At 40.0% G+C, this 17,834-nt stretch overlaps 1 protein-coding gene across 2 annotated transcripts; it reads right to left on the bottom strand.

Annotated features, from left to right (window-relative positions):
* Positions 1–1,603: 1,603 nt before the first annotated feature.
* seh1l (SEH1-like (S. cerevisiae)) lies at positions 1,604–17,236 on the bottom strand. Of its 2 annotated transcripts, none has more exons than XM_036565908.1 (9): positions 16,975–17,236; positions 16,301–16,351; positions 15,655–15,801; positions 14,105–14,316; positions 12,700–12,798; positions 12,008–12,148; positions 11,506–11,663; positions 10,683–10,836; positions 1,604–1,830 (listed from the first exon to the last, which is right to left on the bottom strand). In XM_036565908.1, exons 1-9 carry the CDS (start codon positions 17,083–17,085, stop codon positions 1,653–1,655), a joined length of 1,251 nt encoding a protein of 416 aa, XP_036421801.1. In that variant the 5' UTR covers positions 17,086–17,236; the 3' UTR covers positions 1,604–1,652. The 2 variants fall into 2 exon arrangements, with proteins under 2 accessions (XP_036421801.1, XP_036421802.1); XM_036565909.1 differs by lacking the exon at positions 1,604–1,830 and adding an exon at positions 7,038–7,600.
* Positions 17,237–17,834: the final 598 nt, after the last annotated feature.

Raw genomic sequence — 17,834 nt, 5'->3', positions numbered from 1 at the left:
AGATATATGTATATGTATATGTATATGTATATGTATATATATTTCGCTGCTGTCGGAAAAAAACCTTGTGTTTCCATTTTGATCATTTTTCAGGTTTTGGCATAATTTGAAAATACCTGTTGCCCTTTACATTGTGTGCAAATTTCATGACGAATGGACCAAAAGAAACGGCTCAAAATTACTTGGATTGAAGTCTCCTTACATATACATATATATGCAAAACATGCCATAACTTTTGCACGTTCACCTTTCCAACATTCAACATTGAATTCAGCTAATAAACAGTAGCGGTGCATTAAAATGTAACACTTACATCAGGGGTGTCAAACTCAACCACTAAAGGGACCACATTAAGAATCTTAACAAATCTGTGGGTCAGAGAACGCCTGTGTTTTTATTTCATTTTTAAGTAATATTTTGGTTTAACCGGAACCGGCGATTGTTTATTCGAAATACAGCAAAATGTCAAGTAGGTCTGTTAAACCTGCCTAAATGCTTGAACTGGATACTTGCCATATTTTTTCTGCTGCAAGTTTGTTCATTCTTAGGATTAATTTCTGAGCTGCTGAGTGTTTATAATGTTTATAATGTTTATAGTGTTTATGTTGGTTGAACTGCAGCTGAAATGCAGCTGGTGTGTTTGGTGATATGACAGCTTTCAAATTGTGTAGAATTGAAGTGTATCTGCTGTCCCATAGATGGCTGTTTGGGGGGGCACTTTACGCTGCAGTGCATGCTGGGAATTATGGTGCAGCGCATTGTGAAACAGGCTATTACAAATAAAAAATAAAAATAATTTCACAAGCCAGATAGAATTGTGTCACGGGCCTTGTGTACTTGTGTACACATGGGACTTACATAGTGCAGCTTTAATTGTAAATGTTAAAGTTCAGACACTGTAAAGGCTGCAAAAACACACACACACACACACAATCAGCAGTGTGTTTATTAGACATTATGCAGGATTTCCAGATGAATTCAACCAAAAGAGGAGATTATTTTCCTCACTCTGATTCAGCTCTTTGAGGAATTCCACTTCAGTGCTCCAGCAGTTCATCCACAGCACACATTTCAATAGCTGAGCTGATTAAACTTTAATTCCACTGATTTTCAAAATTCCTCCATAATTGAGTTTTTAAAATTCAGAGTGGTTTGGTGTGAAATGGTTCAGATGTCTTTACAGTGGTGGTGATAGGAACCAGGGGTCGCCATGACAACACAAATATAGACATTTTATTTACTATCCAGAACCACCAGTGAACTTACACGAGTCTTCTGAGTTTATATGGAATGTTGATGATGGAAAATAGTGGAAAATCTGAAATAATATGTTTTCTTTGGGGACTATTTTGCCTCAACACCCTGCATATTATGTATCCCTCCACCATGAATGGATTTTAAGGCCAAAATCTTCTCAAAACTATCATAAAACAGTGTCTCAGTCATCAGGCAGTGAATTCATAACCATTTCATGTAGTAACTTTCTGTGAGGGAGCTTTTAGAGGTGGATGTCTGGTTCCTATCACCACCACTGTGACCAGTTCTGACTCTGTAAGATTCTCTAGAACAGAGCGTTTCACACCAAACCACTCTGAAGTTTTAGGTCTACATCAGTGTGTGTGTGTGTGTGTGTGTGTGTGTGTGTGTGTGTGTCAGTCATGTTCTGTGGGCTGTGTAGGGGGAGCGGGTGTGTATCGGCGGCGTATCTGCGGCGGTTGGTGTGTATGTGTGTGATCACTCTCGCAGGTCTGCTCGATGAGGGAGGGAGGGGGGAGCAGGAGGGCCAGTCTGGATCCGGCTCGAGGCGGGTCCAAGTGCGGGAAGAAATATCTGCACACATAAAATGAGAGGACACTTTTATAAACGTCAACACTGTTACAGTCATCATTTCCATATAATATTAATGTCTGTCATTCGGCCCATCACAGTTATTACATCATCGGCTGATCACAAATATGATTTGTGCTAATTCCAGTTATTTTCCACAGTTGTTAGCTTTCACAGTGTTCATGCCGCAACAAACTGAATGTTAACTGGGTGAGTTTCGCTCTGTTGGGTTTCGGTCAAATAAAAGAAAACCCAACTCGTTAATAGAGATAGTAATAAACAAGATATAAACGACATCATCATTTATATGGTACTTTCTATAAGGAGGTGTCTGTCCCAAACCCTGACCCCTAAATTTACACTTAAATTTTTTATTTTTCTTTTTTTTATTTTTTCTTTTAAACTGAAGCTGGAATATTTAGATTTATCATGAGTTTATTTTTTAAATTAAATTAAAAAATTAAAAACTTAAAAACTTTATTCTAAAAATGCTGTCCCATGTTTTCATATCACAACCAGCACACAGAGTTTTAGTCTGTAGGCGGGGCCTTATTTTAGCCACGGCCCTGCATTTTAGAGCAGGAAGTGAGGCTGCATCCCTGTCCCTCATGGCCACATGGTGAGCAGTTAGATCCCATCTTTTGAAGTAAATGTGTCCCAAAGTCTGAAAATCAGGGGAACATTAAGAATCGTCACTACCGAAACACAGGTTTTTTGTGTTTTAATGAAAAATGTGATGATTTTCTGTGTCAGCAGCTGTTCAAAGCTGTGTTTGCTGGTCATGTACTGGCTGCGTTTTTGAGTTCTGCTCAAAACGAGCTAAAATTGTCACCCCCGAAACAGTCACTACTGAAACATTTGGTAAAGTTTCGGTAGGTATAACAAAATGGAACATCCAGTCATTAGTTTTAATAAAATAATCATTATTAAGGTTTAGAGTCACTCAGAGCAAAAGGATCCAAGTCCAAGATCAGTTAAAAGTTCCAAATGTGTTTCAGCTCTGACTTTGAACCGATTGAGTAGAATGATTTATATATTCATCAGAGCCATAAATATTTTCCAATAGAACAGTAGATTGAGGGGCTAGTTAGATCAGTTGCTGTAGTCTGGTACATTGATACAAACACAACTAAATCAATACAGTCTTTAATACATAAAAATATATTCCTAAAAATGAATATGAGTGAAAAGAGGCTTCCATAAAGTAGAACAGCAAATTAAATGTACTAATTAAATGTTTCTGATGAATCTGTGCAAAAAAGGAGTAACATTGCTAATCTGCTAACATTGCTATGGGAACATGAGAAGATCACAAAAAGCACATTCTATTGGAACCGGTTTAAAGGTGCAGGGTGTGAGATTTAGGGGGATTTTCATTTACTAAAGAACCCTTGAAGAACCATCATTTTTAAGATTGTAGGCCAGAACAGACAAACCAAACTCTGGCTCTAGAGGGCGCCCTTTGCGATTTTACACTGAAGCAGCAGCTTGAATTTGGTGGCGCTGTAGCTCCAGTTGGAAGACATAGAAAGAAGAAGAATCAGTGGCTGCTGCCGGTGCTGCTGACCATTCTGTGTTTTGAGAAGTTTGAGAACCCAAATTTTGACAAATGGAGGATCAAACTTATTATTTAGCACTAGAAAAAGCGAGAGAGGGTGAATCGTCACTGTCAGAGAAGAGAAAACATGGGACGGGTGACGGCAGAAAACCTGACGGCTATCGTAGGTTTTACTACACGCTTGGAAAGGGAGGGGTGAGGGAGGGGAATTCAGCTGGCTGCAATCTGCAGCCTCACCACTAGATGCCACTAAACCTTACACACTGCAGCTTTAACTGCAAAAGTATCCATGTTACTTTACACCTCAATCTCCCCTTCATTTGTTTTTTCACCAAACTATCATTTTAATTCAATTACACTGCCTGATAAACAGAAACATGTCAAAAGGCACGTTTGAGACGCATTATATTCAGGAAACACACATCATGCTGTGGAATAAGCTTTATTAAACACATATAAATCACCCAGAAACACTGTGACCCACATTTACAGAGAAAATGTACTGTTGTGTTATAAAAACTTAACAACCCCAGGTTTATGGAACAACCAAGGCAGGATAACAGGACAGTGCTTTGATTGGTCATGAGGTCATGAGCCGTCCACGACAGCAGCCTTCACTTTACATTCAGCCAAAACTGTAACTGAGCGTTTGGAGGTGCTATACTCTGCCCGGCCACTTTATCAGAAACCCCTCTCCTGTAGCTCCACCTTGCTGGTGTTCAGTTAGAGACTGTAGATCATCTGTTGATGTACAGTTTGTGTTCTCCATCTTCTAGTCCTTCATCAAAGGTCAGCTTCTGACCAGAGCCACTATTGCTCTGGACATTTTTGGGTGAACCGTCCACCTGCAACCTAGCAGTGACACTGACGTATGTAAAAACTCCAGCAGCACCGCTGTGTCTGATCCACTCGTACCAGCACCCCACACACTACCACATCAGCATCACTGCTGTGCTGAGCACGAACCACCACCCAAATAACATCTGGACACCAGCGGCCATATGGTCAGAAACTGACCAGTGCTAAATGGTGTACAGAGGGCTGATAAACTGTGTAAAAACAGATGAGCTACAGTCTTTAACTGTACACCTACATAGTGGAGCTATAAGGGAGGCGGAACTCATAAAGTGTCGATTTTCCGCTCTGACTCACCTGACTCGCCTCATAAACGGCTTCATAATTACCTGGTGAGGTTAATAAGGTGTGTTAGAGCAGGAAGGGGCCAAAATAGGAGACACGTCGGACTCTGGGCTCTACATGAAGTACACTGTACGCAACTACACACTCCTATTAAAGGCTGTGTGCTGTTTAAGCAGAATTAAAGGAACAGTTCACCAAAAAAAATCTAATTTATACAGGTTTTCCACTTATCCCGAATCTAGTCAACCAGTCAAGGCATGTTTGGTGTTTGAAGTTTGCTTCTACTGTTTTTTAGTTGGTATAACAGTAATAACTCATATAAAATGATTTGTTGGCTACTGGGGCTGAACGATGCGCGGAAAATATCTTTTTGTGATTTTTCTGACCAATATCATGAGATCGATTTAAACTGTAATAATTTCTATAAATGATTTTACTCTAAAGGAGAATACGCTGCCTAAAGCCTGAGAGTGGTGCGGTATGAAACGCTCCGTTCTAGAGAAACTTACCGAGTCAGAATTGTTCACAGTGGTGGTGATAGAACGTCCACCTCTAAAAGCTCCCTCACAGAAAGTTACTACATGAAATGGTTATGAATTCACTGCCTGATGACTGAGACACTGTTTATGATAGTTTTGAGAAGATTTTGGCTTTAAAATCCAGTCATAGTGGAGGGATACATGATATGCAGGACGTTGTGAGGCAAAAATAGTCCCCAAAGAAAACTTTATTTTTCCACCATTTTCCATCATCAACATTCCATATAAACTCAGAAGACTCGTGTAGGTTCACTGGTGGTTCTGGATAGTAAATAAAATGTCTATATTTGTGTTGTAGTCATGGCGACCCCTGGTTCCTATCACCACCACTGTAAAGACATCTGAACCATTTCACACCAAACCACTCTGAATCTCTCTGATTACATCTTAAACACTGAATTAAGTGGACTCAGTGGATTTTCCCAATAGGTGAGCACAAGTTCCCCTTCACTGCATAAAATAATAAAAAATGAAGTGGAAAAAAAGTCATTTTAAACTGAGCTTTTGAGTTTAGAGTTGAGTTTAAGCTTCGGCGCTTCAGTTTTCGGTGCTACCAACTCCTAATTTAAATGAACAGCTTTAACATGTATCCCCTAGGCATTTACCCTAAGATAAATACTTAAGATGTTTTGTTCAAGCAGCAAGGCTGCTTTTTATGGCCAAGATGACCAGCATATCCCCCTTTTCTGTCTTCAGTCTTGAACATAGTGCACCAGACTGCAAGTTCGTTGTGGCTGTGACGTCACAGCACATTGGCATTTGGCTGCTTTTGACTGCAGTCAGCTCACAAGCTCAGCATTATTAGATTAAACATCCCCACTTAAGACCTCACTTCAGACAACAATGGTCATAATTAGCCCAGCTCCAGCGCTAAAGCTAAAGGAGCACACTTGCCCTGGCTGATCGACTACACCTGAGATAAAGCGTGGAAAACGGTGTGAACTTGAATTTTTGGTGAACTGCTCCTTTCAGCCACACGTCCAAACCTCTTTCAATAGGACTGAAATGCAGTTGGAGATTTTTTCAGTTTAATTGACTCTTTTGCTCACCACCAGCACCAAAGCCAACACTCAGCCCCCTGTCTCCCTCTGCTGTTAGTGCTGCATGATAACAGAACCCACTCTCAGAGGAACCGTGGCTCCAGGCTGAACTCAAACACAAACAGCTGGAATTAGTACAGTTTAAGGCATTAGTGGATTAATATCTCACAATCCACACTCCATTACCAGAAGTGTTTAAGGAACAGCCAGTCCAAACATGCTGATGTGGCAAACGATGAACAGAACAGGAACTGTTCACAAACCGCTGTTTGTTTTTACTCATTTTTAGCAACATCAGCATTCAGCCAGAACTCCTTTAACAAAGAAGCTCTTTTATTACAATTCATTGTCTTTAATGTGTCACATAACACCCACAGCATGACCTCGGCAGGTTAGACTTACTGGAGAACAGCTGGCTTTCAAAATGCTTCAATCTGAAGTAGCACACAAGTTATTTTGGTGTTCTGAGACTGTTTAGTATTAAAAAACAACATCTGTCCTGTTTCTAATGGTAAAGGGTTATTAGTTCTCCTGTTCTGATGACATATTTATCAGACAAATAAACATGTCTGGAATGGATTACAAGAGAAACCCTGGAGGAAAAAAAAAACAAAACTAATTATTGTATATATTTAAGTGTATGCCATTTATTTTTCACAATTATGAAGTGGTTAAGATGTAAACAGAGTCATTCAGAATGGCTTGACTTAGAGTCAGAATTGTCCACAGTGGTGGTGATAGGAACCAGACGTCCACCTCTAAAAGCTCACTGCCTGATGATGGTCTTGTTTTATGATAGTTTTGAAAAGATTTTGGCCTAAAACGTATTTTTAAAATCCATTTATGGTGGAAAATACATGCAGGGTGCTGTGAGGCAAAATAGTCCCCAAAGAAAACTTATATTTCAGATTTTCCACTATTTTCCCATCATCAACATTCCATATAAACTCAGAAGACTCGTGTAGGTTCACTGGTGGTTCTGGATAGTAAATAAAATGTCTATATTTGTGTTGTAGTCATGGCGACCCCTGGTTCCTATCACCACCACTGTAAAGACATCTGAACCATTTCACACCGAACCTCTCTGATTACACCGTAAACACCGAATTGCGCAGAAATTTTTAAAAATCGATGGCACTCCCCTTTAAGCATGGGCTGAAATTGTGTGCTTTTTTCCCCCCAAAACAAAGACAACAAAGGAAATGATCCTGGGCTGAGCAGCGTAACATTAACACTCAGTTCTTTCATTACGATTAAACCAAAACACAAAGAAAACGAGTAAGTGCCACCAAACACAACACACGATGAGTAATTCTGCACTTCTTTCAGTCTCACACTGAAGGCAGTTGGCACACGGTGGGATTAGTATCTGGAGGAGGGTGAGGTGTCTGTGGAGGCGTCGGGGGGGGATTCTCTTCCAATCCTGTGTGTCTGTGTGTGTGTGCATGCAGCGAGCAGCCAGTCGTCGTTAGCCTGGCATCAGCTGAGCTTTTTTTCTGTTAAAAACAAAACATGCGTTCAGAACATCCACAAACAAGCAGGTCCTGTTTATTCACAATCATTTTCAGATATAAAGTATATACAATTGAGTTCATGGTATTTGATTGAGGCCCAAAGTTTTATTACACACTTCTATGACCTGAGAATAGCTCAGCCAGTTTGCACTGAAGTCCCTGTAGTTGCTGAATAATAAGCCTTACCCGCAGTATAATAAGCCTGGGATTTTAGGGGGTTAAGAGCCCCCCGCTGCCTTTTAGGTAGGCAAGCTGCAACTCTGACATCACTGTTGCTGCAGCTACAACCCTGCAGGTGGATGAAGGCCAAGCAACGCGGCCAGAATAACCGCAAAAAAGATGAAGATATATGGATACTTTAGATACAGTTCGATTTGTGGACAGGAACTGTGAAACCTGCACATCTCAAGTTTTCAGAGTGGTTTGGTGTGAAACGCTCCGTTCTAGAGGGTCAGAACTGTTCACAGTGGTGGTGATAGGAACCAAACGTCCACCTCTAAAAGCTCCCTCACAGAAAGTTACTACATGAAATGGTTATGAATTCACTGCCTGATGTCTGAGACGTTATTTTACGATAGTTTTGGTCATAAAACTGGTGGAGGGATACAGGTTTACTGGTGGTTCTGGATAGTAAATAAAATGTCTATATCTGTGTTGTAGTCATGGCGACCCCTGGTTCCTATCACCACCACTGTAAAGAAATCTGAACCATTTCACACCAAACCATTTTGAAAACAATGCTGAATTAATGCAGAAATTTAGGAATACTGGTGGAATTTCCCTTTAAGTACCAGTGTGTCAAATCTTTTCTATCCTGTTTTAAAAAAAAAAAAACCTTCTGATATTTTGGTATCTGTGATGCAGCCTCATACTGGAAAGGAGCACTTGTTGCCTAGAACACAATCGCCATAGCAACAACTAAGTTTGCATCTTTTAAAAAAAGATTCCCTAAACGCGCTGCAGACAACGACCTTTTGCGTCGGGTGAAGACGCGATCGATTCTTTTAGTGAGTTTGTGCTCAAATTTTACTGCAAACAAGACCAGCGCTGTTTAAAGAGTCCGACTGACCCGCGGTCGGACTTCATCTCAGATAAACAAGCCAAAAATCTGCTCCAGCCTCTTTCACAGAGGAAAGCAGTGCACTTAGCTGAAAAGAGTCTTAGATGAAACGCTGCAGAACTGTTAGGAGTGCAGGATCAGAATCAGTCACTACTACAGTGCTATCAATATATATTATTCATTTTCTGATTTTATTTTTGGTTACATGATTTTATGATGTCAAGTTTGCTCCACTGAATGTTTCATCTGAAGTGTGTTTGTGCATATCGTTGCTGTCTTAACGAAAACATCTTTATATTTTGGCTATTTTTAATTTTCTACATCACTCGAGCACAGCAGCTGCATGCTGCTATGTAAATACGCAACAGATATTTTCATTCCTGCTCTCATAATTTACTTAATTTATGTCTATTTTTCGATTTCTGCCTAATTTATGTCTGTTTTTATTCCTATTTTATTTCTGCTTAGTATATGTAAGTTTATGTGCAGTTATATGTTTTGCTACTGTAACACTGCAATTTCCCTTCAGGATCAATAAAGTCCAATCTATCTGTCCATCTTATATTTTGGGAATGTTTTGTGATGACTGACCGACAGAAATTAAATTATACGATATATTAAATTATAATGAAGTTTTGTCTTCTCCTGTAATCATTCAGGAGATAAATGAGTTTGAATGAATATTTCAGTAACCTTATTGCCTACTGCAGTAGTTTTTAACCCGCAGCCCCCTGGTGGGCCATGGTGGTACTGCTAGGGGGCAGCTGGCCAGTGTTTTTTTTAAACCAGAAAATTAAGCTGCATTACAGATATTTAATTATACAATTTTAAATATGACAAATATTGTTGATTGAAGGTTTACATTAGGTTAACGTTGAGCTCATTGATTGTTCTGGTGAAAAGCCAGCTATTCATGTTCTCACTTTTCAATCGTACGGAACTCATCCATCATGGATAAATGGTTTAAAGCAGGGGTGCCCAATCCTGGTCTTTGAGATCTACCACCCTGCAGAGTTGAGCTCTAACCCTAATATAACACACCTGATCCAGCTAATCTAGGCCTTTAGGGGCACCTGACTATACGAGCCAGGTGTGTTGGATCTGAACTCTCCGGGGTAGTAGATCTCCAGGACCAGGATTTAGCACGCCTGGTTTAAAGGGTGACGATATTAAAGTGAAGCGGCCACAGAATCTCCAGCACAAACTGTAAATAAAAAATAATAAATAAATAAATCAAACAATAAATCTGTATCTAAACCTGCCGAAATGAGTCAGAATTGAGTTGGAGGAAGCTTGTGCTACCAGCGCTGGTATTATAATGTGATGGAGGGAGACCTGGCTAACGGTAGAATTGGGCAAATTGGGGAGAAAATTAGGAAAAAAGTAGGAAAACAGCCTAAATAAATAAATGAATAACAAATATTATTATATTCTGGAAGTTTTAGTTTAGTTTGCTTTGCTTACTGATTTGTCAGTTTTCAACAGTCACATTTCTTGAACTTGAACAGCAGAAACTCAGTCCTAAATAACAAATATTGCATCAGAAGCTTCCCAGCATGCTTTGCAGTTTTGGTTTTTGTAAATTACCTCTGATTTTTAATTAGTTTCTTTTGATAATAATACGTCTTATAACACATTTCATGCTAACGGTGAAATCTGGATACATTTGACATGTTTTTGTTATTTTAATCGTGACGGTGTTTTGTGTTCAGATTCTCCAGTTCAGCCTGTGCTACTGTGATTAACTTAAACCGGGACAATATCACTTACACACATAATAACATCCTTCCTGTGTTTATCATTTTCAGACATTAAACCAAACAGGAAAAAGTCTGATGGCTCAAAGCTGTGATCTAGAATGTACGTGTAAATTATTACATAACTAAGCAGGTATGAATCTGCATATTAACAATAATGTATTATAACTGGATTGTAAAGCAGGTTAGGAAGGTTTTCATGCAGTCAGCCAGAAACACTAAATGCTGCAGCTCCATCACTCTGTACCTGCCAGCCGACGCTGCCCCAACCACGCTGTTCTGACTCTGAGCTCCGGCCGACCCCACAGCGTTCAGGGCCGTTCCCTGACCCGAGGAGCCGTTCACTGGGCTTCCATCACCGCGCAGGATCCCTGTACACTTCCAGTTATCCATGTAGTTAGCTGTAAAACAGTAAACACAGAGGAAGACTCAGTCATGAGGAGAAGGCATCAGCACAATAAGCAGTTCTGACAGATTGTAATACACTACAGGAAGTGTAGGGGGCGATATGGCTTCTACTGTTTCATTTAAAAAGCCTCTATAATGTTCATATGATCCACACAGTCACTCTGACAGACTGTAATACACTACAGGAAGCCTAGGGGGCGATATGGCTTCTACTGTTTCATTTAAAAAGCCTCTATAATGTTCATATGATCCACAGTCATTCTGACAGACTGTAATACACTACAGGAAGTGTAGGGGGCGATATGGCTTCTTCTGTTTCATTTAAAAAGCCTCTATAATGTTCATATGATCCACACAGTCACTCTGACAGACTGTAATACACTACAGGAAGTGTAGGGGGCGATATGGCTTCTACTGGTTCGTTTAAAAAGCTCTATAATGTTCATATGATCCACACAGTCACTCTGACGGACGGCAATACACTACAGGAAGTGTAGGGGGCGATATGGCTTCTACTGTTTCGTTTAAAAAGCTCTATAATGTTCATATGATCCACACAGTCATTCACTACAGGAAGTCACTATCAGTTGATTATAGAAATAATTGTTTGTCGCAGCTCTTCTCAACAGCTCAGAGGTCATAGATCAGTTAAACATTCTGACCCTTCCACAGGCGAACACAGCCGTCGTCTCCGGAGGAGGCCAGCAAGGTGCTGGTGATGTTCCAACTAACGCGCCACACCTGCGAGTTGTGGCTGTCAAACTGGGCCATCACCTGAACCTCAAACTTAGTGGGGCCGGAGCTGGTGGCACTTTCTCTCCTGGAGTGAGACAAGAAGGAAAATATTTAGATTTAGATACTATAAATAATTCATTTGAACAAAATGCTGCATTCAATACTGCAGATCACTGTTTACTTTCGGACAGACTTGAAAAAAAAATTGACTTCGTTAAAATGTCCAAGTGGTTTTGCACATATTTGACTGACAGTGTTCAGTAACCTTTGGTAAATTTGTATCTGGAAAGCACAACATCTGCTGTGGCGTACCACAAGGGTCTATTCTCGGGCCACTTATTTTTTCATTATTTATGCTGCCACTTGACCAGTGGACTGTAAATATAAAACATAACCCTAAAGTGCTTTTACCTGAGTGAACTAACTTACCGGAGTGGTATAAGCTTGAAAATGCGGACATCTTTGGTTGCTATGGCGAGAACGTGGAAAGACCTCCCGAGATTCGGAGCGAAGGCGATGTCGTGAACAGGATCCGTAACAGTCATTAGCGTTTCTGCTTTTGCGTACTTCCTGTTGGAGGAAAAGAGGATGAATCCTTCAAACAAAACATACTCAGACCCCTAACGTGTCCTGAAGGACTTCAAGGGAAATTCCACCACATTTTCAACACATAATTTAGTATAATTAAATGGTTAAGATATAGACAAGAGTCATTCAGAGTGGTTTGGAGCGAAACGCTCTGTTCTAGAGAAACTTAGAGTCATTAAATGGTTATGAATTCACTGCCTGACGACAGATATTTTGACCTTAAACTCCATTCATGGTGGAGGGATACATGCAGGGCGCTGTGAGGCAAAATAGTCCCCAAAGAAAACTTATTATTTCAGATTTTCCACTATTGTCCCATCATGAACATTCCATATAAACTCAGAAGACTCGTGTAGGTTCACTGGTGGTTCTGGATAGTAAATAAAATGTCTATATTTGTGTTGTAGTCATGGCGACCCCTGGTTCCTATCACCACCACTGTAAAGACATCTGAACCATTTCACACCAAACCACTCTGAATCACTGATTATTTAATTGATTATTTATTTAAAAGACAGGAGGTGTGGACCCACCTGGTGTTTTCATTGTATTCGTAGATTTGTACTTTTCCGCTGTACGTCACGTTATTGTCGTCACTACCAACAGCGATCATAGGAGGATGAGCACGGGAGCTGAGAAACACAGAAGAACACGCTGGAGTTAATGAAGGACTCTAACAAAGCACATTTTAGTCTCCCCAACATTCACAAAACGCTGCACAATGTCAGAGCATCTTCAGCTGGTCCGTAAGATCGATTAGCCAATAGAAGGACAGCATTTCATTCTCCAAGCAAACAGCTGTAACTGTAGCTTAAAAAGCTACAAAGCTCCCAAACTCACACTCTGGCTGACCTGGTCAACCAGAGGTAAGAGTAAACTCACTCGGTTTATTAGCCCATAGCTCAGTGGCTAGTTAGACTGGGTGACACTACAGGGAACCCCAATGATGAGGGATTCCCAATGATGTATTTGTGCAATGCATGCTGGGTACTGTACACTGTTAGAAATAAAGGTTCTGTTCAGGTACATTTTTCATTCATCAAGGCACAAAATGTTCCCTCAAAGGTTCAACAGTGGTTTTAAGGTCCGATTATGAACCTTAAATAAGTTTTTTCCAGGTGAAAAGTTCGTATTTCCCCTCCATTTATTTATTAGTATTCATATTCTTGTTTTAATTATGATTATTATTATTTCAGTCATTTTACTTCATTTTAGTTTCCTTTTTTTGATCTTATCCGCTTTTTATTTCTCTTCTTTTGATTTTATTAATTTTTACATTTAAGTTACACTTTAATTATTGTTTTATATTTTCTACTTTTTTTAAATACTTGCCTAATTTGAGTCATTTTTTATCTATTTATTTTCTATTGTTTGATGTTTTTTTTATACACATTATCAATCCCTTTTTCCTGTATCAACTCGGCAACATTGTAAATGAGGATCACCCTCAATGTTCTCTGAGGTTAAATAAAGGTTGATTGTATTTGTACCTTTTCATAACCGAATGTTTTAAACAGAACAGTAAAATAAAAGCCTGGAGACGAGACGGGGTGTGTGGAGACAGTACAGCTTAGAACATATCATTTCAGTGGATTATGGTTCAGTTATGTTCCCTGACTAAAGGTACTGAGATGGACCACTGAGGGTTCCAACCCAGTGACAAGAAGGGAACTGACCCAGTGACCGTTTAGTACCTTTATTTCTGAGAGTGTTGCGACTTGAATACGATATAAAACGGTGAATCCTGTTAAACTGATGAGACTGAAGAATATAATGTTAAGCTACAGAATACAGCACAACACCACAAACAACATATTAAACTCTATTTTTAGACCGGAACGCCCCTTAAATCTTAAACACAAGCCAAACTGTCCCTCTTTACAGCCCGTTAAAACATAACAGTCTCTGAACTGTATATTTTCGCCCTGACTGACCCACCTGGAGGGGTTCCAGGAGATGCAGGAACAGGAGAGTTTGCAGGAGATCTCGTGCTGAAGACTCCACTGGCTGAGGTTCATCACGTCCGGGGCTTCGTAAATGCGCACCACTCCGTCCGCAGAGCAGGTGGCCAGAACCAGGCCCATGTGCTTCGGGGCGAACTTCACATCCGTCACCGATGTCCTGCTGTCCACCAGAGTGGTTCTCTTTATCTGTACAGGTAGATTTAAAGCGATGGGTCACCACTAATGTAGCCAACAAGTACTGGAAGCTTATACCCACCAATCAGCACAGAGCTAATGCCTGATTTTTGACACTGCATGACCTACTGTTATTGATAAAAGTGGACAAAAGTACGGATAAAATTCACTACTACTGTTTTTAGTTGTCACATACCTTTCCTCAGTTTTAAAGGCGCAGTTTGTGAAAATCCTTTCACTTCTAATATGACTTCACACTTTTAATGTTTTCACAAACCTTTAAGTTGCCAGAGTTTTGATATTTTTTTTTCATTTGGTTCACATTCCAACAGCTAAAGTGCACCAAGTTACATACATGGGTGTTTGTTTATTTGTTTACTGGTCGGAAATTTTGCAGGGATGCAATTTATCACACATTTACCACCATTTGGGCCAAAATAATATGTAAACCTATGTAATATTTTAAATTGAAAGCAGTAGCATTACTGAGTTACGAGGGAAAAATGCACACAAAAGTATGACGGGTGTGGGCTGCTGCGAGTCTAAGCCTAAAATCATTTAAAAGTCCACTTAATTGATTTGGAGGGAGGTTTTCTCGGACCACGTCGTACGTCTTTACGTATTAACGTCACACACACTCAAAAAGAAGGTCCGGCTCGATGTTTAGGTCTCAAGTGATTTCAAAGTCAGCATCACACTGATGAAGATGTGATGACAGTAGTAGATAATTCACTCACATCCTCAGAGACGCTCCTTCACCAAGTTTACACTGAGTTTTAATGCACTTGCGAAAGTCACATTCATCTGCTTGTGGGTGTTTGAAGCACAACCGACATCACGAATTCCCAAATCTTACATAGTGTTGCTTTAAAGTCTATATGCATCACAGTCATAGCAATAATAGTAAACCTTACTTCAGTTCTGTTTCCTCATGGTTTGTCAATTTGTATGTAATCAATCATGTCGCTGATGCAGTATATTATGCAATCTACATGCCAAAATTAAATGCACTGCTTTGCTATTATTTTACTGCTAATCTGCCATCATTAGCAGCAGCTCGTGCTGCAGGAACGATATGAGCGTCTAAAAGAATCGGACGTTAAAACAGGCGGTGTGGCGCTGATGCGCTGCTAGATGAAGAGAAAAGCGCTCTGATGTTGAATCCCCTCACACCTGACAAAACAGACCAAACTAAAGAAAAAGTGCAACAGGTCCACACCAAAGAGGGCAGGTGTGAAATCGTCCGACAACGACTGCCCCCCTGCCAACAAACCGCCGTACATCTGGAAAGCGTGACTGGCAGGTAATACAGTATTTGAAAGAGAACTGTTATCTTCCAGTCGGTCTCACCCAGTGACTGAGCCCACGCTGTTTGTCGTTGGATTCGCCGACTATTTCCTCCCACACTGCGGCGGTGCGGTCGAAAGAGCAGGACGCCAGGACCTGTCCGAACTCAGGGTGAGCCCACGTCACCCTCCACACCGAGCCACTGTGAGTCTGAACACATCAGAGCAACAAACACAGAGAACAATGTTAACGTTAAAGCGGAAGACATATAATAACTCTATATTGTTTATAAGTGGTGCAGCACCGATACGATACTGTATCAGCATCAGCACCAAATTTAGAAAATGCGCATTAGAAAAAAAAACAGAACTGAAAAGACAGAAATTCAAAAAAATGCCTCAATGAAAAAGGGAAAAAAGTGTTTGTGCTTAGATAAGGTGGAAAAACTGGTTTATCAATAAAGGTAAAATGCAAAAAAATAATGATGTAAAGAGAATTTATGGATAAGTGTTGATGCAGCAGGAGTTTAAAATTTTAATTTAGCATGATAAAATATTTATAAAGCGTAACAGTAAAAAATATTAGGATTTATGGGCTAGTCAGTTTAGACAGAGTTAGTATCAGTATCGGTACTCGGTATCAGGCAGGATTATCAATGCGTCGTAATTTATACGTTATTAGAAAGTTATTAAAAATGAGAAAACAGTACCTTCCAGCTGGCTGTGCAGTGCCACTCTCCGTTGTCACTTTTGTCCCAAACCTTTTAAAAAATCAAACACAAGGCAAGTTTATACGCTTTCAGTGAAAACAGTAGTTTATTGTTTTGTTTTTTAACTGTCTCGTGGATCTAAGCAGATAAAGAAATAAACAACCCCAACTTAGAAATACAGTGAAGGTGATGCTCATTTACCACAGCCACGCACAAATATAACAAAAAACAAAACAGGAATGAAAATTACGAACGGAATTTAATCAGCTACGAAAGAAAAACAAAAAAGGCATACAGGCACCACCATTTAAGGTGGAACGGGAAATTAGCAAAAGATTATTATTATTATTACGAAGCCAACATCAGGAGCAGCAGCGCCAACAAACATAAGCCTCGTGTTCAGGTTTGCGTTCGAATTTTCCCGTTCCACCTTAAATGGCGAAGCAGATCCATTCTGGCGCCTGAGCCCGATTGTAGGCAGCCACAATGTAACAGCCGCAGCATTTAAGGTGGAACGGGAAAATTCGAACAAGACGCTAAAGAATAGAAAGCCAACTTTAGGAAATGAACTAAGAAAAGAACCAATATAAAAATAGGAGCCCTGCCGGCTGAGTGGAGGCGGTTAGATATTAAAATCTTGAAGATATTTTTGTAAACACTCCCGGGTTTCGGACCTTGACGCTCTGGTCGCTGGAGCAGGTCGCCATCCGCCGCCCGTGGAAATCATAGGAAACGTCGTGAATCAGATCTTTATGATCCGCAGCGATACTCCGGGCCACAAACATCCTCCCCTGCGGAGCGGCACGGTGCGCAGCACCACCTCGGCGCGCTCAGAAACGGAGCTAAACTCAGACTAAATCCGAAAAACCGGGAATATTTGCGTTCACTTTCTGGCGGGTGGCTCACCAATGCGCCATTTCAGCGCCTTCTTCTGCTCTCAGCAAGCGCCGCTAGCGCCTCCCGCAGGACTGGAGCAAAAAACGTCACAACAAAAGTCCCCCTCGGAATTATTTCTTATATTTTTTCATTATTATTTTCACACTGCATTTATATTATTCTTTATATGTACGTTGGGTTTTACACTTTAAAACGACCAATTTCTATCACACTTTGCTTTTATATGTACACTTTATATTTTTTAATTTTAATAGTTTTGTTCACGCTATCACTTTGTATTTACATTAAACATACATTCATTTACGTTCCCTTTTACTGGATATTTTTTCTTCCGCAGGTCAGAAATCTTAAAGTGCCGCCTGCTGGGCGGGAGGACCAATAACAGAAAACTGAAAACAAAAATTGATGATAAAGCGGTATATAGAAGTGTTTATTTTATTTCATTTTGTTTTATTTTATTTACTCTTAATCTGTTTAAAACACAGCCACTTTTTTCCAGTATTTTTTTTCATTTACAAAACATTAAACAACTGTATTTAAGATTTGTTTGATTGTTTTTTTCTTTGCTTTCACTTTTAGAAAAATATACTCCAGTTTGTCTTCACCATAGTTTCATTTTTAATGTATTGATTTATAG

The sequence above is a fragment of the Colossoma macropomum genome, unplaced genomic scaffold (genome assembly GCF_904425465.1).
Source record: "Colossoma macropomum unplaced genomic scaffold, Colossoma_macropomum, whole genome shotgun sequence".
Lineage (NCBI taxonomy): Eukaryota > Metazoa > Chordata > Actinopteri > Characiformes > Serrasalmidae > Colossoma > Colossoma macropomum.
This window is presented reverse-complemented; position numbering and strand designations above follow the sequence as displayed.